The sequence below is a fragment of the Mytilus californianus genome, unplaced genomic scaffold (genome assembly GCF_021869535.1).
Source record: "Mytilus californianus isolate M0D057914Y unplaced genomic scaffold, xbMytCali1.0.p SCAF_3, whole genome shotgun sequence".
Classification (NCBI taxonomy): domain Eukaryota; kingdom Metazoa; phylum Mollusca; class Bivalvia; order Mytilida; family Mytilidae; genus Mytilus; species Mytilus californianus.
Genome location: NW_026262679.1, coordinates 53903658 through 53927658, shown reverse-complemented (window position 1 = coordinate 53927658; position 24001 = coordinate 53903658). Strand labels below are relative to the sequence as shown.

General features: G+C 31.5%; 1 protein-coding gene across 1 annotated transcript in view; it reads right to left on the bottom strand.

Annotated features, from left to right (window-relative positions):
* The window catches only part of LOC127734858 (focadhesin-like), a 319452-nt gene that overhangs the window by 36894 nt on the left and 258557 nt on the right, over nucleotides 1-24001 (bottom strand). Inside the window, exons 20-27 of the mRNA XM_052244903.1 lie at nucleotides 22030-22122; nucleotides 20775-20863; nucleotides 17978-18019; nucleotides 14870-15095; nucleotides 4478-4729; nucleotides 2545-2612; nucleotides 1917-2061; nucleotides 885-1004 (exon numbers count right to left, since the gene is read on the bottom strand). Coding sequence (XP_052100863.1) covers nucleotides 885-1004; nucleotides 1917-2061; nucleotides 2545-2612; nucleotides 4478-4729; nucleotides 14870-15095; nucleotides 17978-18019; nucleotides 20775-20863; nucleotides 22030-22122 — 1035 coding nt within the window. The remainder of the gene's footprint in view (nucleotides 1-884; nucleotides 1005-1916; nucleotides 2062-2544; nucleotides 2613-4477; nucleotides 4730-14869; nucleotides 15096-17977; nucleotides 18020-20774; nucleotides 20864-22029; nucleotides 22123-24001) is intronic.

Genomic DNA, 24001 nt, shown 5'->3' with positions numbered 1-24001 from the left:
CTATATTTTGGACTTCTTTAGTTTAAATTTAGTTGATTTTACGTAAAGGTAGTTGATTGTATTTATTTTCTTTGAAATAAACAAAAATATAGCGATCTTTGTCGTTTGACCTGCGTCAAGAACTTTTGTACGTCTAATTCATTTCTAGACGCATTTCCGAATATATAAATACACATAAAACATTAGGGTATGTTAAAAAAACACTTACCAGCATATTTGTATAATAACATAAATTTATGTTAGCGATTCTTTCAGTGATATCATCTACTCAGTAGGTTTCTATAAATTGACATATGTAAGAGTCTTCTCCCCTTGTCGATATGGCGGACCATTTCTGACATGAATCGGTAGGCACATCACCGTTATTTTTATTTTCAATTTTCACCGATTTCCGACCGTACGATTTTGTTAGACTTTTTTAATGTTAATGTGCTATAATAATCTCATATGATATTCAAAAAATCTTTTCTGTTGCAATTTGTTTAGATTGAATCTGTAGACAGACTAGACTACAATGTATGACCATTACAAGAAGCCATTACTAAGATAATGGACTCCTGACTTATCTTAAATAAGAATTTAACTTCAAATTTTGACAAGAATGTCAAATATGATCTTATATGTTTGATAATGTTCTATTCTAGTCTTCAAAAAGCTATAAAAGACCTTCTTGCATTAGTAATAAAAAAGACCTTCTTGTATTAGTGATAAAATTTCTAAGGATTTCTTAAATTGACTTGCTCAAATAGCTTTGTCCTACTGGCATAGTGAAAAAATTCATGCTGATTTTGTGTGCTAAGATTACCTTGAAATTAACAATGACCTCCATTGTTATGGAAACATAATTTAACAAATCTATCAATGAGTTAATCATGGTAACATACCTGAGGATTATCTGTGTTGACCTTGACAAAGCTATCAATAACCTTGTTGACCTGGTCTGGTGATATGATATTACTGCTGAAGGCTGCACCAGATACACATGCCAAGCATACAGACAAAGCCTACATAATATATAAAATAAATATTTATGATCTTTTGATTCTAATATATATATTTTTTCCTTTATAGATGGTAAAATTAAAACCATCATCAACTTCCCTTTATGAATTCTTTCTTCTTTTTTTAATGCAATTATTGTGGTTTGTTCTTGTGTTGTGCTGTTACACTACTGTTCCTGGTTGGGGCAGGGTTGAGTGCTCACAAACAAGTTTAACCTCACATCATTCTAGATAAGCCTGTCCCTATCGGATGCTTGTATTTCAGTAGTTGTCGTTTGTTGCTGTCCGTCATATTTTTTTCTTGTTTATAGTTTTTAGCATTAATCAGGCTGTAAGTTTTCTCTTTTGAGTTTGTCATGCCAGGGACTTTTACTATACAGTATAGATTTTGCTCATTGTTGAAGGCTGTATGGTGATCTATTGTTAACATCCTTGTCTTTTGGTCACTGGTAGACAGTTGTGTAATAGGCAATGATACCACATCTCTTTATTTTCATATTGCTGTTAGTATTTAGTGCAGAAACCCTGATTTTTTTCTGTCCTTATTTGTCCTTTTAATGATAATATTTTTTCATTGGACATAAGACATTACTTGTCACCGAATTTGTACTTGCATGACAAACACGATGGGTGCCACCTGTGGAGCAGAAACTGCTTACCCTTCCAGAGCACCTGAGTTCATCCCAGAGTTCATGTTGCTCAGTTTTTAGTTTTGTACGGGGTGTGCTGTGGATTTGTTTGTATTTCTGTAATTTTTTGCCATGTTGCTGTCTTTTATTTCTACAATTTACAAGTTTTGGATGTTTCCTTTGTATCAATAAAAAAAATATTTTGGATTTCAGCATTAATTTAGATCTTTTTCAGGCAATAAAGTGAAGGCAGGTGTACCTTAATAATGGGTCATAGTTTGCCTACCTGATAAGCTATATCTTTCTCCTTTGAAGCTTCAAGTTGTCCAGACAGTTTGTCAAACACTAAGGAGACGTGTGCTCTGGCTTCGGTCTTCCCTTCCTCACACATGGCACTTATAGCCATAGCTAGTCCTAGCAAACATCCTTGTCTAAAGTATAATACATTGCATGAGAAATTATGGTAAAATTACCATCATATTTTTTAGATAGGCATTGTAACAGTTCAGATTATATACAATAATTGTCCACCCCTTATTTTGAAAAATATCGGTGAAAACTGGCTTAGTGTACTTTTTCTTTAAAAATACCCTTTATTATATTCACTTGCAGGTGAAAAAATATTTAATGTTTGTATTGTTTCTGAATCTTGCAATGAAATTATCAGGCAAATAATGCTATATTTGTTAGATTTTTCTGCCCATATACAGCATGTAAATTCTGCAAAAACAAGTGCTATATGGGTATCTTGAACTAAATAGGGATTTTGCTTAACGTTGACTTTAAGATGAAGAACTGCAATAAAGTGTTGTTCCTTTTCTTTGATGTTTGCTATGTGTGTTTGGTTTTTTTTTGTCATGAATCCATTCCAGATCCCTTTTCCTATTACATATTGATTGGTTGTTTGTTCTTACCTATTGTCTTTTGTTGAAAAACAACATTCTTCAAAACTGTCAAGTGTCTTCCAGATCTCTACCATACCCTGAAATGGGACAGTGATGAGTACAGTTTCTTGTTTGACATAGCATTAGCATTATTTACAATTTTTTTTTAAACAGATTAAACAAAACTGAGGAGATGGTACAAAAGTGCTGATTTGACCTTTTGAATATGAAAGACCTCCATGTTCGCTTGATAGATTGCTCCCCTTGAGTACTAGGTAGTGGGTTTTATTCTCTTTTCTCTGTTGCTTAATAAGAAATAATAATGACATGGCTTCCTGCTGCTGTATGCTAACACTATAAAAATCCAATGCACTGTGAAAGTCAGCTGTGTTTCCAAGGGCATAGAGGGTGTATGATGACTATGTTCCCCCTATCATCAGTAAAAATATCAATATTTAGCAAAAGAAATACCATTTTCCACAATTACGCCCCCTTTCCTCTGTCTCTGTCTCTGCCCCTGTAAGTCTTGTGCAAAGAAGGTTTGATCATATAAAATAAGCATGTAATAGTACTGATTATGAATGAAAGATTTGCAGCTGGACACTCAACATCCGTCAATCAATTAATCACATACTAAAGCTATATGTGAAATAATACTTCAAAGTTTGAGAGGAATGGCCTAGTTATATAAGAAAAACCTACATTTAATACCCATTTACTCTATTTATACCATATTCATCATGCTTATATAGTCACATTTCAAACTCTGAAATTCATTCAATTTTTAGAACTAATTTCATATTACATATATCCTTGAAATGAAAATCACAATGCAATTTTAATTCAATTGTAAATTTCAACCTAATTTTGTCAAAAATGGCATGAATGTATGAATTTTGTAAATAGATTTCAAAGAAATTTCACAGCATAAATTTAATTAACAATGGAAACTTAAAATAATGTGTTTTGGTGCAAAACTAAGATTTCTCTGTATGTTGACAATGAGTCTAATAATTGACATCACAAATTACGCTCCCACTTATCAACATGAAAACCTAATTTCTTTCCCACGCATTTCCATAAGACTAATAATAATCAGTTTTCTGCTAAAAAATTGAAGGTCACTGTCTAGCCTAGCCTAATATTGATTACAAAATTAACTGTGAAAAACATAACTCACTTGAGGCATAATTTGTAACAGATTATTTATGGTTTAACAATATTTGCCTTATAATCCATAAACACATAAGTTATAATCTTAAGAGCTCCTTACTGGAAATGATTTGTAAATTGCCTGCAATTTTTCAAAATTTTCTTATTTTTCCAAAATAATTTTTTCTCACGTGTAAAATAACAGGGCTCTGACATCCATCATATTGGACAGTTTTCCACTAAACAGACCTCTTTAGCTTGACTAAGCCTTATTAAGAAAGCTTACTACAACGTTTTTTTGTTATTTTGAGAATTTGACGTTGTTGGCAGATTTTTTCATTTAATTTATTCAAAATGTTTTTACACTCTTTTTTATCATTAAAGATGCCCTTTACATTTTATTTTGATTCTTTGTCTTATTTGGTTGCCGTCTCATTGTTGTATAGCCTTCATTTTCTTTTATTAAAAGATAATATTACTGTGTTTGTTTGGCAGTAAAAGAACATGTTAAAAGTATATGTATGGTAAACTAATATTTTTGTGATTAAGGGAACAATTATGATGGCTTGAAAATATCTTTGAATTTAGTATTTCATTTTCCATTTTCCTAGACCTAAATACATATATTAGAAACTGTCCTCAAATATTCCATCATAAACATCCATCATGTAATACCTTGGAACTTCAAGTTATATTTTATCCACTATACAATTGGAATTTGACATTAATACTTAATTGAGATAAGACAGCCAAAAAAGAAAAGTGTTTTAAAATATCCTGGCAATCAATATTCCCAAAAAGAAAGATCTACCTGTGAACCACAAACATCAGAGAAATGTTCCTCAAATATTCTAGCCAAGAACATTCCAAGTCCAAGTCCTGCATGAAACTGTAAAACTGGTGATTCTTCTCTTGTTCCTGGTAACCTTGACAACAACAATCTGATACATGGCAAAATTCTTGAGGAATCATTAGATATCAATATAGGTACAATTTGACTGAGGGCCACACTGGCTGTTGCCTGGGCTAATGTACTGGCTGGCAGTTTGTCATCTGATGATCTCTGCAAAAAATAAAAATAAAAATATGTTAAATTCTGGAACAATCTTTTGGCATACTTTCAACAATTACAGAATTACAAATAAACTGAACTCAAAGCCTCATGATTACCACTTGCTGATGACAAGGATAATGGTTAATGTCTTTTAGTGTAAGAAACTATGTTTTCAAAATCACAAGATTAAGAACTTTAAGGGGGTACCCAACACTAAAATAGATTTGGCCCATTTAATTTTCATAAATTTTGACAAAATATTTACTTTGAACTGTTGACTAAAAAAAAAAAATTCTAGATTTGAACTACACAATTTACAGGAAAAATTTCATTGGATATATAGCCTTTTGACAATCACTAATTTTGATCTTTGAGAATCTTGATTTCTCTTTACTTATAGTAATGTGATTAAAACATTCAGCTGATTTTTTAATAGTTAACTCCCTTTGGTGTTCTGAACCCCGCCAGTTTTCAGTTATCCTAAGCATGCTTTGATAAGGTACTAGTATTGTTTTATTTGTTGTTGTTTTTGTTATTTGTAGTACCAATACGATTACGTTAAGTACCTTTTCTCACAATTTTTTGTTATTCCAATGATTGTTTTGAAAAAGTTTGAGGGTTGATTACTAAAATAGTTAGTTGACCTCTAGATGTTTGTTGGTTTGCTTTGATTGTGTTGTTCAGTAGCTGTCTATTTGACACATGCAACACATCTTTTTTATTTATAGCTAAAAACTAAACCAGACCCTCATAATGGATAGACACTTGTCTGACGTTGAAGACTAAATGTTGACCTTAAGATCATGTTCTCTTCTGATTGTTGTCTCACACTGATATACAAAAATACCTTTTTTTACACAACAATGTTGCCATGAAAGGTTATTTTCCTAAAAATTAGGTTAATTTTTATCCAAGCAAGCACCTTTATCTAATTACTATATACAGTTACATTTTCATAGTACCCGTAATAAATTTCTTGCAAAATAATATATTTTTCAGGTAATAATTACCAATATTTATTTTTACGGTAATAGTGAATTGTATAGCAACTAATTATATCCATACAGGCATCAATACATAATTGGGTGGGAAAAAGCAATAACAACAGTGCAAATATAATTACATAAATAGTCTGCTCTTACAATTGACACATTAATTATCAATAAATATGAGATCAAAACTGGACTGGTTGTACCTTGCTTAATACAGACCAGAAAACATAATTTCTTTTTTTCAATGAAACTGCTATTTCAAACTAAGCTGCAATCTTACTTTGAACAATCTCTAGTTAGCATCATAGAGTCATGGATTACATAATACAGATTAAGTTCTATTACAGAGGATTAAATATTTACCATATACGAGTTATGGCCATTTATTGAGGGATTACTAAAGACAAATCTCTTTATATAGCTTTTAATTACAATTTTAAGAGAACATTTCCTTGCCAATGAACAGAATAATAATTTTTTACAATATCTGATTTTCTTATTTATAAAGTTGATGTCTAAGATTATCTTTACCAGTAAATTATTTTTCACTTTAACAACATTGGCAAATGTTAATATTCTTATAATTTTACAGATTTGTGCAATACATTTTTTTCAGAAAGCAATTTAATTTTAGTACTTTTTAGCGTCAACAGCAAATTGTCTAGAAAGTTATAGAAACTCACACAGACAATTCATTATTGAAAAAGGTAAAAAGTCAAAAATATTAATGTAAAAGTGTCATTAAATAATATTTTAGTATCTAAATAAAAGTATCGTCACATACCTTCATGATATACTAATCTTATTAATTAAGAGGCCCCCAATATCTTTTTTAAAATCTGGGAATCTTCCTCTGACCTGGGGGGGAGGGAGGAAAATCTTCCACTTTGGAGAAAAAACATCTCCATGTTCATCATAATTTGACTATAAGTAGTTGTATGTTTTTAAAAAATTATTAAAAATTTGTTATTTAACATTATTTGTTCAAATAACAGACTAGCTGCCATAGCACATTGACATGTTATTTTAGCTAATCAATTAATGAATTAATTATTTGTATCATTTAATGGTGACTGAATTGAATTTAAAAAAAAAAATCAATTCAATTGCAAAGAAAACCAATAAACAAGATTCACCATGCAAGCTCACCCTTATTTACTATATAGTTCCACCAATTTAATTTTGAATTTTGAATCATAGAAAAATGGGTTTGAACTGACCTCCGAACGACTGAGTTACCAAATTGCATCCATGCTTAAATTCACATCCGTAAAAATTGAATAACTGATGTTTTGTTTTATTTCTTTACATATTTAGAACCATTTGACAATAGTTCATGCTTACTATTCATTTTTTTAGACATAGATGCCTGCAACTTATTTTGATTGATCATTTTTACAAGTTGACTTTCTGTGGACGTCGCCATGTGACATTTCCGTAGATTTTACTTTCTGGAGTGAATACTTCATCTGTTGATATATAGTGTGAACATTTTGTGTATATTTCAATATATTTAGCTATGTTGAAAGATGTGTATAATGTCAAATCATAATAATACAAATCGTTTAGTCTCTAAGAAAAGTTTTAGGATTTCCATTGTTATTTTTTTTTTTTTTTTTTTTGACTATAGAGGAGAAAACAGCTGATGGCCACCAATGGGTCTTCAGAGCAGCGAAAAAAACAGTACCCAGAGGCAGGCCACAGCCGGTCCCCAAACAATAATGTATACCAGTGCAACGAAATGGACGCCACACCAAAAACTCCAAAACATACAAAAGAACCAAAATTTAGAAAAAAAACAAAGGCCAGAGGTTCCAGACCTCCGGACAGGCGCAAAAATGTGTCGGGGTCAAACAAGTTTTGCGAGATCTCAACCCTTCCAAAGATCAAGTTTAAGTATTGATATTTTACACATATATTTAATTGCTAAATGTACAAGTACAATATATACATGTATATACAGTCAAACCTGTAAATAAAGGTCACGATAGGATCAAAAGATAAATAATTTATGAGAGAGGTGACCTTTGAATTGAGGTTCATAATGCATAGGTACTACTAGAGCAGGACAAGACATGTCATAATGCATAGGTACTTAACTAGAGCAGGACAAGACATGTCATAATGCATAGGTACTTAATTAGAGCAGGACATGACATGTCATAATGCATAGGTACTACTAGAGCAGGACAAGACATGTCATAATGCATAGGTACTACTAGAGCAGGACAAGACATGTCATAATGCATAGGTACTACTAGAGCAGGACAAGACATGTCATAATGCATAGGTACTACTAGAGCAGGACAAGACATGTCATAATGCATAGGTACTACTAGAGCAGGACAAGACATGTCATAATGCATAGGTACTTAATTAGAGCAGGACAAGACATCTCATAATGCATAGGTTCTACTAGAGCAGGACAAGACATGTCATAATGCATAGGTACTACTAGAGCAGGACAAGACATGTAATAATGCATAGGTACTTAATTAGAGCAGGACAAGACATGTCTTTAGGTGTAATACCACCAAATCATAGTACGTCACATCCGGTTGCATACGAAAATAGGTCGAAAAAAAATATTCCCTTGAATTTGACAGTTGTAGGTAATTGATCCTACATTTCATTGTAGTAAAACATTTCTGGGTCATAAACATATATCTTGGGTATTTTTGCTAAATAGGTGCAATTTTGGTATTCAGTGCCATTTGGGTACTGTGACTTTACATTTGTAATGATGATAACCAAATAATAGCACTGTACCGAAATAATGAATTGAATGTAGTCAGGATTTGCAAGAAGAATAATGACTTAAGGGGTTTAAAAAAAAGAAGTTTTGTTTTATTTGTACTTAAATCCTCAGAAGAACTTGCAGGATATCATAAAGGAAATCCTGAATGTATAATTCAATACTCGCTGCAGCAGATGTTAAAAGATCTATTGAAGCCAACGTAAGATTATCGTGATTTTCTGACTCCCTATACACCAAACCAATACCAATACAGTCTGAGCTAATTTATAAACAATTGACATACTAACTTAACCGAGTTCAATTTATAATCTCACTTGACAATTGATTTAGAAAATTTAACCAATATTTCGTTCCCTCTAACTATGGCATTCATCATATTGGCCACATCTAGACAATATGATATATCAAATTAACACATAAGAGAAAATTGGCAATGAACTTAGTGGCCTATGAACCTATATTTATCATTTATTTTAAAGAAGATCAGAGGAAATGTATCACATTATTCGGCTTATTTGTTTATAACAATGAGGAAAAAGTGTTGTCTGAAAGGACAAAGTATAACCCTTTTCAGGAGATATACAGCCATGAAATGATAGAAATTTCAGTAAAATGGCAAAATTATGCAAAATTTTGACTATTTGACTTGTGCTCGCTTAGAAACAAAAAAGAGTACATTACCATAGCACAAAAGGATACATAAAAAGCAAATGTATTGTGTGTTTATGATAAGAAAATTGGAAAAAGCAAATTTGAGTTATTGTACAATGTGTTAACAGAAGGATGGACCAAATATGGTAAACAATAATATGTCCCGTCTAGAACAGGCGTATAAAAATTCATGGTTCACCTTATAGAGAAGCAATTGTTACTTTTATCCACTTAGTACACACTCTGACATAGTTCAGCTGTCCAAGTAATAGAGTTAACACATGATTTGTTTATGATGCTTAAGAAATGTATTTCCAAACAGGGTGCAGTGGTATACTTAGTAATTAATCAAAAAAGGAATTGTAACAGATGTTATTTTGAAATATGACATTTATGTACTCACAGACCATAAACAGTCAGTGTAACAAATGTTATTTTAGATTATTATACTTCATGTCAAAATGCTAGATTTTCATTGGTTAATACGAGTGAGACAATTTACTCTATCCCATGACAAATACTCTATTACCCTTCAGGGAGACGTTTGCTCAAGTGTGCGCTTTAATAAATACGGATGGTTGTTATATACAAGACGTCATAGTTTATTACTTTGAATTTGAAATTTAATAGACAGTAATAACAATACATTCAGTATAATAAATTAAATAACACATATCTGAGAGGTTGATAGAGCAGATTGTTACCCCTCGAAAAAGACATTGTCAACCTTGGCTTCGCCTCAGTTGACAATGTTTTCTTGGTGTAACAATCTGCTCTATCACCCTCTCAGCTATGTGTTATTTATATAATATGGTATTTATGTACTGACCCTTTTTCGTCCAAGGAATGTTTTTGACATGCTAATATAACAGAAACATGAGACTTCTGACTTCTAATAATAATTTTGAAGTTTTCATTACTCAGTTAAATGATTTATGTCCCCTTATACAACGACTCATTTATATAAATGTCTGGATGGTGTTTACAGAATAAAGCATAATGGGAAAAAAGTGTTAAAAAAAAAATAAAGAAAGAATAGAGAAAAATAGGTCAAAAAATAAAGAATAGAGAAAAATAGGTAAAAAAATATAGAATAGAGAATAATGGGGTGTTAAAATATAAAGAATAGAGAACAATGGGTGAAAAAGACAAAGAGTGGGTGAAAAATGGTCTAAAATATAAAAAAAAAAAAAGAACCCCCATCCAGACCCTCTTATATGCTGTGGTATTTCACATAAATCATGTCTCCTTCTGTGTAATGTCACATATTTCACTTAGAAATGACATGATGAAATGGCATAAGCAATTCTGTCATTTGAATAATTTGTAAGTGACATCAATTTTTGATTTTGATTCATTTATATTTATTGTCCTATATTTCATTAAACTTGAGGTCTTTGGAATGGACATGAAAAATCAATCATAATTTAGTAAATGTAGGATGTAGTTCTAGTTTTTCATCTCATGATCATCCAAAATTGTCAAACTGAGTAACACACAGATATGAATGTATGCTAAAAAAATTCAGCAATTGTTCCATTTGTAAAGGGGCATAACTCTAGAACAGAGAAAGTGACACCACCAAAATTCAAACTTGATCTGTGTTTCGTTGTATTAAGTATGGTGTATAAGTTTCATAAAATTTGGTTGAGGCAAACTAAAGTTAGAGAATGGAAACGAAAAATTCAGCAATTTTTTCATTTGTAAAGGGGCATAACTCTAGAAAGGTAAAAGTGACGCCACCAAAATTCAAACTTCATCTGTGTTTTGTGGTAATAAGCATTGTGTATAAGTTTCATAACATATGGTTGAGGCAAACTTAAGTTAAAGAACGGAAACCAATTTTGGGACGTACGGATAGACGTACGTACGGACGGACGGACGGACGGACGTACAGACGGACAAGGGTAAAAATTAATTCCCTCTCCGCTACGGCAGATAATAAAAATTAAAATTCAATTACATTTGTCTTTTTTGTTTTGAAAGTACTTAAGGATGTTAGCTGCTCTGTTTTTAAATAACAAGCTTTTTAAACTACTGACAGTAGTATATATATAATGGAACTAAAAAGCAGATGAAATGAATTTAGGACCGTATCTTTGTTTTTGAGACAAAAGCCATTGATAATTTGGCGGGAAATGATTCTCTCTAGATTTTTCATACATTTAACATTGGCACCTTTTTTCTTTCAAAATCTTTGAAAAAATAACAGGAATTTATAGTATTTTCAAAAATGTCTTTTAAAATTTATGTAACAAAATTATGAAAAGAAAAGTAGGTGTTAGAGGGAAAAATTTTGAATGGCACTATTATATGGATAAAACAAAATATCAGAACATCTGACAAAAAATCAAAAACAAGATGAGCAAACTACCATACTGAGTAATATGATCAAATATAGCAAAATAAATGAAATCCGGTAAAATTAATGTAGTAATACCTATAATATGACAGGGATTGCTTTCGAAAAAAAATGTTTATCAACAATGTCACCTTTAACCAACATGCATCTATCCAGGTAAATTTCATGAAGTAACAACTAATGCATGGTCAAAGATGATAATCAAATAATCTTCATAATTATAAAGGCATTCTATTACATAAGGTGGTTCCAAGATCTTTTTTCTGAAAGTTTTACCTTTTGGGATTGAGACCAATGAAAAAAAAAGAGATGTAATTATGCACTACTTTTTCCTATCAAGCATACATTAGATATAACATACATTGCAGCATGGATCCAGTCATTTTGAAAAAGGGGGTTCCAAACTCCGGAACACCCCCTGGATCGGCCAATGCATCGTTTTTGTATATTCTAAATTGATTTTTAAAGTCCCATAACATATGTCACAGATAAATACATTAGCATTCAAAATCTGTAATATGTACAGAACACAAGTATTTATGAACCCTTCAAGTAAAAAATATGGTACAATTCTGCAGGTCCTCTAATATATTATGTGTCCATACACAGTTCTCCCTGTATTTCTTGTGGCCGATTGTTCCCTTTGTGTGTCCCAACCCATCCCCTTTTTTCAATACATTTCCATTTCATGTTCATTGCCTTGGTACATGTATATAACCTTTTTGTTCTTTTTGAATATTAAACACCAACAATTAATCAATCAACGTCTTTAACCTAATTAAGTGCTCATGAAATAAAATGCTTCGCTGAGCGCAGCCTGATACGACCGCAGAGTTTGAACCCTGAACAGTTGGGGCAAATTTGGACACAATATTCAAACTTGATACTGTCTGAATTTGGATGTGATCAAATTTTTGACATAATATATGTTTCTGACACAAAATAAATTTGGTCAAAGATCTTATAAATCCATTGCACAATACTGTGCAACTGAAGATTTCTTCTTGAAGCTTTTCAAAAATTCGAAACTTTAAAAATTTTGAAATAAAAATATGAATCCCGTAAAAAAATTGGGAAAAAAATCCCCGAACTTTTTGAAAGATTGAAAACCACCCTTGAAGCAATAACCCCAAAACTCAATCCCAGCCTTTTCTTTGTAGTATGGAACCTTGTAGTACAATCTCAGAGAGATCCATACACTTTCACACAAGTTATTGTCTGGAAACTAGAAAAATGCTTGTTTTTGGCCCTTTTTTGGCCCCTAATTCCTACATGTTTGAGGCAATTAACCCCAAACTCAATCCCAGCCTTCCCTTTGTTATATGTAACCTTGTGGTACAATGTCAGAGAGATCCATACACTTACACACAAGTTATTGTCTGGAAACTAGAAAAATGCTTGTTTTTGGCCACTTTTTGGCCCTTAATTCCTAAATTGTTGGCCCCGATAACCCCTAAAATGAATCCCAACCTTCTACTTGTGGTATTAAACATTATGGTACAATTTCAGAGCAATCGAAATACTTATACACAAGTTATTATCCTGATACTAGAAAAATGCTTGTTTTGGGCCCCAATCCCAACCTTCCTTTTGTGGTATTGAATCTTCTTAAAAAAATTCATAGAGATCCATTCACTTAAACTAAAGTTATCCTTTTGTGGTATTGAACCTTCCTAAAAAATTTCATAGAGATCCATTCACTTAAACTAAAGTTATTGTCCCGAAACCAATGTGTCTTCGGACGACAACGCAGACGCAGACAACGATGACATCATACCATTATACAATTTCAAAAAGATTTTTGCGGTCGTATAAAAAATTAAAATTGTACTTGATTGCCTTTCATTCATCAATTACAAAGAAGGCATATATATCAAAGACAGCTCATTATTTTTTTGACAGAAGAAATTATGCCATTTTCTTTGAAATTGACATATGTTACATAAAAATCATTTCCCAGAAGCATAAATATCCATTGTTTTGATGTAACACATATGAGCTTAGAAAACTCTTTCTTATATCATATGAAATTCCATTAGGAATTTTTAAAGATTATTATTTTAGCAGCCATCCAAAAAAAATTTAATTATATAAAAGAATGCTATAATTCAATTTTTCCTCTGGAACGTTTCAGAATCGTTCAGTAAATAATGATCTAAAATAGATATTCTACAATTTTTCAAAGAGCAATTTCTTTTTAGTAATATTAAACCAACAAATATTTAATAGAAATTAAAATATATTAAATTAAATCTTTGTACTTTTAGATTTTAGAACGATATATTATTTCAAACGAAGGAAAAGAGTTTGAAATGCAACGTTTAGAACCTGAGCAAGCAATGAATTGACCCTCTTGAAAAGACTCAAGGCAAAATGTGAAATAAAAAAAACCTTTTATGTTTTAAAAGGTATTATTTCAAAGAAAACATTGTGAGTCTCATTTCTATTTCATTTTAATAAGGAATTGATTAATTTTTCCAAAAAAAGCTTGAGAAACAAACACTATAAAATTTAATTTCCTAACTGTGATACTGGAAACTGATTTATTTTTGTAGTATCCATATCATTTACCATATATTACTTCAGATTCAGAATGATGTCATTCATAAATATATACTAATGCATTCACTTCATTTGAACTTGGTGGATAGTTGTCTCAATGGCAATCATACCACATCTCCTTATTTTTATATTAATAAATGCAAAATGTCAGGGAAAAAAAATTATTTGTTAAACCAGGAAGAACAGTTTCCAGCAAGCAGGTTGTTTGGAAAAATTACCCCTCAAATTTGAAGAGAGAAATAGATTTTAAAAACAAGCAAAAGACTGACTCATGGCTGTGTAGTGTGCATAACAAAATTGAAAAAAAATCTAAGAGTTGAATGATCATGCAAATCTGTTGAACATTATGAGGCAACAGTAGTTTACAATGTTCAAAACTGATAGAGAGGTCAACAGAACCCAATATAGCAGAGTTCTTGAAATCTTTTCCAGGTGGTCTGTGAAGAAAATCTGCTGGTTCTCGCTATTATTTCTATTGCAAAATACCAAAATAGTATCTGTCCTTAGCAAATTTTGTTGTCAAAAGTTTTTTGGACCGCTGCTTTTTGAGAACTCTGATATAGTATGTATATTTCATAAAAAATAAACATAGGATGCACTGCTGTACTATACATTGTTATATAGTTCAGGTCTTAAAGAGGAGAAAATTGGATTAAAGATTATGTTACACCCAGATACTCACAGGAAGCACTACACACTGGGGATTCATTTATATCTGTAGATACCAGTTTTTTGTGGATTGAAGAAAAATTTTATTCTTGTAGGTACTTGATTTTGATTTCATGGGTTTGACAGACTCTTCATACAAGCCTATATGTATATACCTGTTGACATAAGCCCAACAAGGCTCCCTTGGGTTTATGATTGACATCTGCCAAGCACATTATGGTATCCATGACAACTGTTAACCAATGAGAATGACTCAAATATTCAGTGCTCCCTTCTGCAACTTCTAGACTTTCTTTATCCAAGTTGGATCCATATCTGTTTATAGTGACTGCCAAACCAGCCAAGGCATAAATAGAATTTGACTGGATACCTGGGTTTCCCCTACAATTAAAATTACAGAAAATACATGGACTATTTTGAATACAATGTTTTAGCATGCATCTATATTCAACATCCAACAAATATGTGAATGCACTTCCTACACATATTGAAGAATAATATAACTAGTAAAACTTATCAAGCATGATTTAATATTGTGAAGTTAAGCCTCATTCATTATTTGCGAAGTTAACATAAATATTGCATTAATTTCTTAAGAAAAGGGTCTAAAAATATAATATTTGAAAGTTCTTTAATATTAGTTAAAAGCGTTTCCTTTTCATGGTTTATCTGCTATGAAATAACAGTAATTTGGTAAAATTACAAAAATATACAAAAAGGCAAATGAGTTCTAAATTGCCAATAAAGATATTCTCACAATAAGTGAAATTTGTAGTGTATCCACTCGATGGCAAAAAAAAAAGTTGGGCCACCCTTCTGCTCTTTGCTGGTTTAGCAAAACTATTTCTGAAAAATTATAACCAATTTTAATGCAGCTAATGCATTTTTTAACTAGTAAAGTCTCTTCGGTGCTGTTGGAGGTCAACATATTAGAAAGTTCAAAACCAGCTAATACAAACATTGAAGAGGTGATAAAAACCAAAATGACCAAGAGTAAAGTCCAACCAGGACAAGTAAATGGACAAACTTCCATTATAATGTCACCTGAATGTCACCATAGTCTGACTGCTGCTTATGAGAGTGGGGAAATATTGTATCACATTTGAGATTGACAGGAAGAATTAGTTTCATAAATGACTCAAGTTAATATGTAAGCTATTTTTTACATTCCCTAGACCTTCTGGCGACTTGCAAAAATATGTTACTATTCTTGTGAGGTGTAATCAGGGATGATTGCTTATAATGCTAACACAATAGTTAAGAACCAGACAACAGGAAGAAAATTTCCACAAATGCAAGCTAATCATATTTTAATCATATTAAAAAAATAAATAAACAATCCCATTAAGAAAGTACATATTGGCAAGGAAGCACAGAAATTCAATTTTAAAATATCTTTAATCGAAAGTTTTCTTATGCTTTCAATTAAAATTGACAAGTTGATTATATCAGCTGTTTAATTAAATCTCGCTGTTCTCTAAACAGACTGACACACCTTATGTTATTGTCTGTGAGTGTCAGTTTTAATTGTATTTGTAAAGCAAACATTCTGTTCTGCAAGCACTCTTAAAACAAAATAATATGATGTTTGAAAAGACATTTTTTAATGTCAATTCAGGTGCAGATAACTCAAATAGAGCCAATTAACAAAGCAGGATGAACTCATGATGTACAAAACAAATTGATACAAAATTATAAGTCTTAAATCCTAAACGGTATAAATTCAGGTCACTTCAGAAAGATATCTTCACTTTAAAGATTAACCATGAAAGAACTTAAGTAAGCAAGAAAACAGCCTCTATCCCAATATAATAAAGAAAAAAAAGAAAAGTGTTTTTCCTCCATTAATGGCAGCCATTTTTAATTCAAACCTCATTGCAGATGAGAGTAAACCTTCTTAAATTTAATGGTTCCAACAATAAACAAAGTCTTTTTATAATATAAAAGATAAATAAATGGGGAATGTGTCCATGGGACACAGATGATTCCCCCGCTTGTAAATAACGTGATCTGTGTTTTGTGGTAATTGGCATTGTGCATAAGTTTCATAACATTGGGTTGAGGCAAACTAAAGTTAGAGAACAGAAACGAATATTTCAGCAATTTTTCCATTTGTAAAGGGGTATAACTCTAGAACGGTAACCAATTTTGGGACGTACAGACGTACACACGGACAAGGGTAGAACTTAATGCCCCCTCCGCTACGTGGGGGCATAAAAATAAAACTTAAATAAATTAAGCATAAAAGCTATGATTCACAATTCAATACTTGTCTGATAATCACTACTCTTAAAGTTAACAGTTTTCAGCTGACACAAACATTTCCCTCACTCCAAATTTGTTTCTAATTTCTTATTAACTTATGAAGCTGCAGAACAGTGTGAATGAGTGCTTAATTACTTCCTAAAATTTTAACTTTGTAAAAAAATATATCATCCAGAACAACTGCCTATTGCACCCAAAAAGTATTCTGAATGCTTCATTGAAATCATTAAGCAGGGGTATAATGAACAGATGGTTATCAAATAGGATGTTCATTCATATTTAACAAGATTCATTGCTGTTTTAAAAGGTAAAAATTTTCACTGAATCACAAATCTAAATATCACATATTTTGAGAAACAAATTAAATTTAGTGTGATTTAGACTAATTATACTATATACAGGAATTTTTCATTACATGTAATAAATTAATAGAGAGGCGAAAGATACCAATGGGACATTTAAACTCATAAGTTGAAAATAAACTGACAATGCCATTGAAAAAAAAGGGAAAGACCATAAGACAAACAACAGTTTACAAAACACAACATAAAAAGACTGAGCAATACAATTTATACAAACCCCACCAAAAACTGGGGGTGATCTCAGGTGCTCCGGAAGGGTAAGCAGATCCTGCTCCACATGTGGCACCCATCGTCTTGCTCATGTTAGTACAAACCCCGTAATAAGTCTAATTCGGTAGGTCACATTCGGGTTTGGGGATGGGATTGTAGTTACAACAATTGGATTTCTGCTATCATCTGTGAAACAGATATTCCATAACCGTCAACCAACTCGTAATGGCGTCTGTAAAATTTACAAAGGGATGACTTCCTGCTACTCAAGTGGCACCCGTTGTGTTGCTCATGTAAGCAAAAACCCGGTGATAAGTCAAATTAATCAACAATTACCTACACACACTGCCACAGAAGTTCATTCTAGTGAGAGTCAGTCATTAGTTGTTGTATATGAAAGTCAGAATTTTACTACATGTCCCTTACCTAGAAGCTGTCTTGATCATACCAGTTATTTCTCCTCTAACCCTAAAATGAAGAATAGATATACTTACATGATATATAGCCACTAAAATTTGAAATTTTAATACAGTATAAAAACTAAAAATTTCTTGCGCATTCAAGTTGGAGCAAATGTATTTTTAAAAGAGAGGGGAAAGATACCAAAGGGATATTCAAACTGATAAGTTCAAAACAAACTAACAAAGCCATGGCAAAAAAACAAAAACAACGAAAGGACAAACAACAGTTCACAAAACACAACATAGAAAACGAAAGACTGAGCAACACAAACCCCACCAAAAACTGGGGGTGATTTCAGGTGCTCCAGAAGGGTAAGCAGATCCTGCTCCACATGTGGCACCTGTTGTTTTGCTCATGTACCTACAAACTGTGTGAGAAGTCTAATTCGGTAGGTCACATTCAATGAAATATACAATAAAAAATTGACAAAAAGTGACAGGTATGCATTTTATTCATTGATCCACCAATTTTCCTAACATATTGCATTGATATAAAATTCAGGAAAATTATTTATACATTAGAGGGTAAAGGACACTGAACTTTCCAAGTACATAAAGTTAAATTATACATTTGAAGTCTTTTTTTTTCCATTTAATATCCATGTCAATGATGTTCAACTTCTTTCCAGGACTCCCATATTGCATGTTAATGGAATAATTAAGTTGTCTGACTACTTTTCTACTTCAGATTTCCTTATTGAGGTTTTTTTCTATTTGTCATCCATCGCCAGGGTTCATACTCGTTTTTTTATGATAAGATTTAACAACTTTCAAAGGACTCTCAGGACAAAAATGATCTTTTTTCAAGGACAGTCATTCAACCTTTATCTAGACAATGTTTTTCTGGTTTTGATTGGTCTCAAATTAAACATGTTGTGCGCAAACCATTCCAAATTGAACTAAATCTACATTAAATTGGTCCCATTCTGTTAATTTTTTCAAATTTTCCTGGTGCAGGAATATTTAATGGAAGGTTACTCAGTCACTAATCATTGCTAATGGAACATCATCATCTTCAAAATATTTTGTTATAGAGAAAAATACAATTGTTAGACGTCACTACATCTTTTGTCCTGGCAATAATTATTTATTTAAGCTCTCCTGAAGATAGAAATTAAAATAGTATTTTTTCTATAATATTTGGTGAAAAAAGTTCAGCCAGTAGTATTAATCCAATTCCAAGGACATTTTGGACAATTAAGTTGTTTAAAGGCCTTCAGTTTTCTATTTTTGATAATTGTCTAATATTTTTTAGTACATTCAAGGATTTAAAAGAAAATCAAGAAACAAAACTTTTCCAAAAAATCAGTTTATTTGTAGGTATTATGATCTTAACCTTTGACCAACTGACACAAAAATTGACAAATGTCTTGTTCTTTCCAAGGGGAATTTTATAGCTAAGCTTGGTCAAGATTGTACATATGGTTTTAAACTATTTCAAATTGTACCCCAATTTTAGCCTATCAATTGCTACTATAATTAACCTTAGACCCAATGACCTCAAAATTGTAAGAGATATTTATCACCCAAGGCACAATATCCACCAAATATTGGTAAAGATCTTCTCAAAAGAAGACATCTGATTTAAATACAGACCCAGTGTTTCCATCTGACAATGTTCTAAAAGACCTTTTTGGATCCTCTGCAGGTTTTTGTCGAGCCTGCGACTTTTGTCGCAAAAGCGAGACATAGCAATCCTACATTCCGTCGTCGGTTTCGTCGTCGGCGTCCACAAATAATCACTCTGTGGTTAAAGTTTTTGAAATTTTAATAACTTTCTTAAATTTTCCTGGATTTCTACCAAACTTGGACAGAAGCTTGTTTATGATCATAAGATAGTATCCAGAAGTAATTTTGTAAAAAACAAAATCCTGTTTTTCCGTATTTTACTTTTAAATGGACTTAGTTTTTCTGGCAGTTAACATTACATTCACTCTGTGGTTAAAGTTTTTAAAATTTTAATAACTTTCTTAAACTATCCTGGATTTCTACCAAACTTGGACAGAAGCTTGTTTATGATCAAAAGCTAGTATCTAGAAGAAAAATTTATTTCCTGTTTTTCCGTATATTACTTATAAATGGACTTAGTTTTTCTTCCAGTTAACATTACATACAGTCTGCAGTTAAAGTTTTTAAAATATTTATTAGATTCATAAACCATCGTGGATTTTTACCAAATTTGGATAGAAGCTTCTTACAATCAAAAGATAGTATCTAGAAAAATTTTTAATAACTTTTTCCCCATTTTTGGTGAGCCTGTGACTAACAGCAAAAGTAGGCGAGGCACTGGGTTACGCGGAACCCTTATGAATTTTTGGTGTAATGATGCACACCTTCAAGAATTCAAAAGCTGAAATTCCATTGGGTGAAGGTAAGACATATGGTTAAAAAAATATCATCAACTAAATTTGTGCACCAATTTCAGTCTATTAATTACTGTGACTTTGACCTAGTGAAATAACTGTTCTGGAATACTTTAAGCTTTCTTAAAATAAAAAAAATCTAGCACTATTGATATGTATTCAGTATATTGTATATTGATATCATTGTAGTAGGTGTGAAAATCCCTTTAAATGGCTCTTAACCCTCTACCCCTTTTGAAAAATTAATTATTGTAAATCCCTGAAAGTTACTGTAACATAGGTTTGTATTTTATAGAAATATACATATTAAGAAATTTCAAATTATAGTTTTAATAATACAATCTTAACCTAGCAAAGTTTTTTGCATTAGATAATAATTGCATTAGATCTAATATCTACCAAAGCCAGGCAGCTAGTTGTTTTTCTTCAGCCTCATGTTCAGTTGTATGTTCTCTCTTCAACTGAAGTTCAATCTCTGCTGTTCTACCCTAAAATAGAGATGGTAGTTAAGAAAAAATTCCCAAACAACTGATAAAACACATATCAACTGTCAAATAAAAGATGACATACAAGATCTTCGTGTAAAATGTATGCACTTAAAATCATTGTTGACCACCTTCAAGCAAATGTCAAGGTAAGGAATAGTGAAAAAGATCTTTGATTTGACATATAAGATCATCGTGTAAAATATAAGCACTTCAGATCATTGCTGATGACCTTCAAGCAACTGTCAAGGTGAAAAATAGTGAAAAAGTTCTTTGATTTTACATTTTCCCCAGTATTCCCACTTGATGACTTTTTACAATCACACGGGCAAAACCCCTAAAAGTATGACCAGCTCAGTAGCCAACACTTCTGTAATGACTATCAATATCAATGAAGCTGTCATTTTACTATTCAAATTTACTATTGATAAACTAAAAATCATTCGAAACATGCTGTTTTTCAACTGCAAGGTATAGATGGCCTTAGCAAGATTTGGCACATCTTTCCTTGGAATTTTTGGTTTTCATGTTCTTCAACTTTGTAATTGATTTGTCCTGTAAAATGTTTTGATTCTAGGCAACTGATTCATGAGAAGGATGTCTTGTCACCCTCCATTGTTGGTAAGACCCATGCTGAGGGACACACGTTTGGCAATAAGGGAAGTAACAATATGCAGCAAAACCCTACAATACCTATGTTGAATCCTTGAGGTTTAGCTAGCTATAAAACCAGGTTTAATCCACTATTTTTTACATAAGTAAATGCCTGTACCAAGTCAGAAATATGACTGTTGTTTTCCATTCCTTTGGAGTATTTTGAGCTTTTGATTTTGACATTTGATAAAGGACTTTCCATTTTGAATTTTCCTTGGAGTTCGGTATTTTTGTTATTTTACTTTTTGCCAATATTCCAACACCCTTTGCAAGATAAGGACCTTTGTAACAACCATTTTAAGGGCTTTGTAGGTGACATGTATCAGTAACTAGACAGTAACAAATGTGCCTACCTAAACGCCCTCTTCTTCATGTGGTATTCAAAATCTCCCGCCTTTAATAATTTACCCACTTTACATATCCTACCTATTGATTACTTGAAAAATTTGCCACTGGACAATGGGAAATAAAATTTAACTACTTGTTTTTGCTAGAAAAAACTACAAACTTCATACCTCTAACATGGCTGTAAACAACCTGTCCATAAATGATGTCCATCCTTGTGGAATGACAAGCGTTCTGTGCCATTCTGACGGCTGGATTGGAACCTGAAATTAGATTAACTCCATTACATTTCTATATGAAATATTTTCCCCACAGCAATATTCTGTGATTTTGTTAAAACAGTTCAGAATGTAATGAATAGACTATAAAATAAAAAAATTTCCATATCCTGAATAATGCTTTTGTCTGTCAAAAATACAGGCTGTTAGGCTAGCTTTAATATCTGCACTGTATAGTTTTTTATTTAAGGCAGATAATATCAATCACTGTGCTACAATTTTATAATATTGAGTAACTTTTACTGCTTTTCAAGATCTATCAAGTAAGAAAATTAGTATTTTTACATCTTTTATGACTGACTTTAATAAAATGTGAAGAAAAATAAATTGGCCGGAATAGACAAAACTTACAATGACTTTAATCAATGAAGAAAATGACTGACAAAAAAAATTATCTATGGTTTTGAAAAACTAGAGAAAATTTCTCAGTTACAATCTCCTTGAAGGGCAAAAACCGCAAGATGAGATGTAGACGAAAAACTTGCTCTAGTTGAAAGACAATAGATAAACTGTTTATCGCTATTTTCCTAGCTAATGTCAATGGCTTTTGACGTCCTCGTGTTCTCATTCTACTTGACTGAGAAAAAACATTCTCAGTAGAGTAACTTGAGATGGAAAACTTTCACACATAAGAATCGAAGCCAAATTTAAGAAAATAGCAATAAATTGTTTTCTATTGTAAAATTCTGAAACTTTTTAAAAGACATTTCATTGACACAGACTCTCTTTTATGCAGGGTTCTTTAGATAGTTCATGTCCTGTATTTAGTGGGGCTGGTGTTATTGGTATTCAGTCTTCAGGTTTCTGTGTATTTATGTAATGTTTGCAGACTATCGTTTGTAAGTTTGGTTATTTTTTCTTTTTCCAATGGTTTTTGTCTGTTTTTTAAATTATGAGTCTTACTCCCTTGGTATTTCATTTTTCTGAGACAGGTTTCACAGTATCTGAAACAGTTGTTTGAAGTTTTTGAAAAAATCTTAGTAACCTATTTGTTGAAAAAAGAAAAACAAAAAACCAAACAAGTCGGATTTCCTGCCTTATCTAGCAAAATTATAGTTTCAGAACTCAGACTACCCGGTAATCATATCGTATAATAAAAATATTCTAATCTTTTCTAATGGTCGAAACATCTCTCATTATATCTTGTCATTTCCAAAACAACTGAAATAGTATTGAATATTTGAATAGTCTTTCTTTAAAGTACAATTCTTGATTATGTCTGTTTTTGCAACTTGAGTTTTAACTTCCTTGATACAAGAGCTATTATCTCTTATTCTTTTAATTTGTCCACTTACTTTTTCAATTTCATTTTGATAAAAAAAAAATAGGCAAATTGAGTTTCAGTTGTTTTTTACAGATAAATTCGGTTTTAAGACATCAAATGTCTTCCTTATTTGCTCTAACAGGCTATTGGCTACTTATTATAGCATTTTGGATTGAAAAAACAAACACAAATTTGAACAAATTTTTTACAAATATTACATAATACCTTAGAAGATGCAAGCATGATCCTCATATCAATTTCCCCTTTGTAATGATTTTGTAGCAAAATATACAAGCTACAAGAACAAGCTACAATTTTTTTCTATTTCAATTCTCAAAAACTTAATTTTTTTTAAACGAAAGCATAATAAATCATTTTTAGACAAAAAAAGAAAAAATACAAAATTGTCAAAAGTTATAAATCGTAAAGCTTGACAGACCGTTGATCATGTTGATCAAATGATAAAAATATGATATATAGATATTTAATAATATGATCTACAAATATAAAACTGCTTTTGATATTGTATATCTAAATGAAATACAAGATAGTTCTTTATTGCCAATTTACTTTTAATCAGTAAATAGCATATTACAAAAA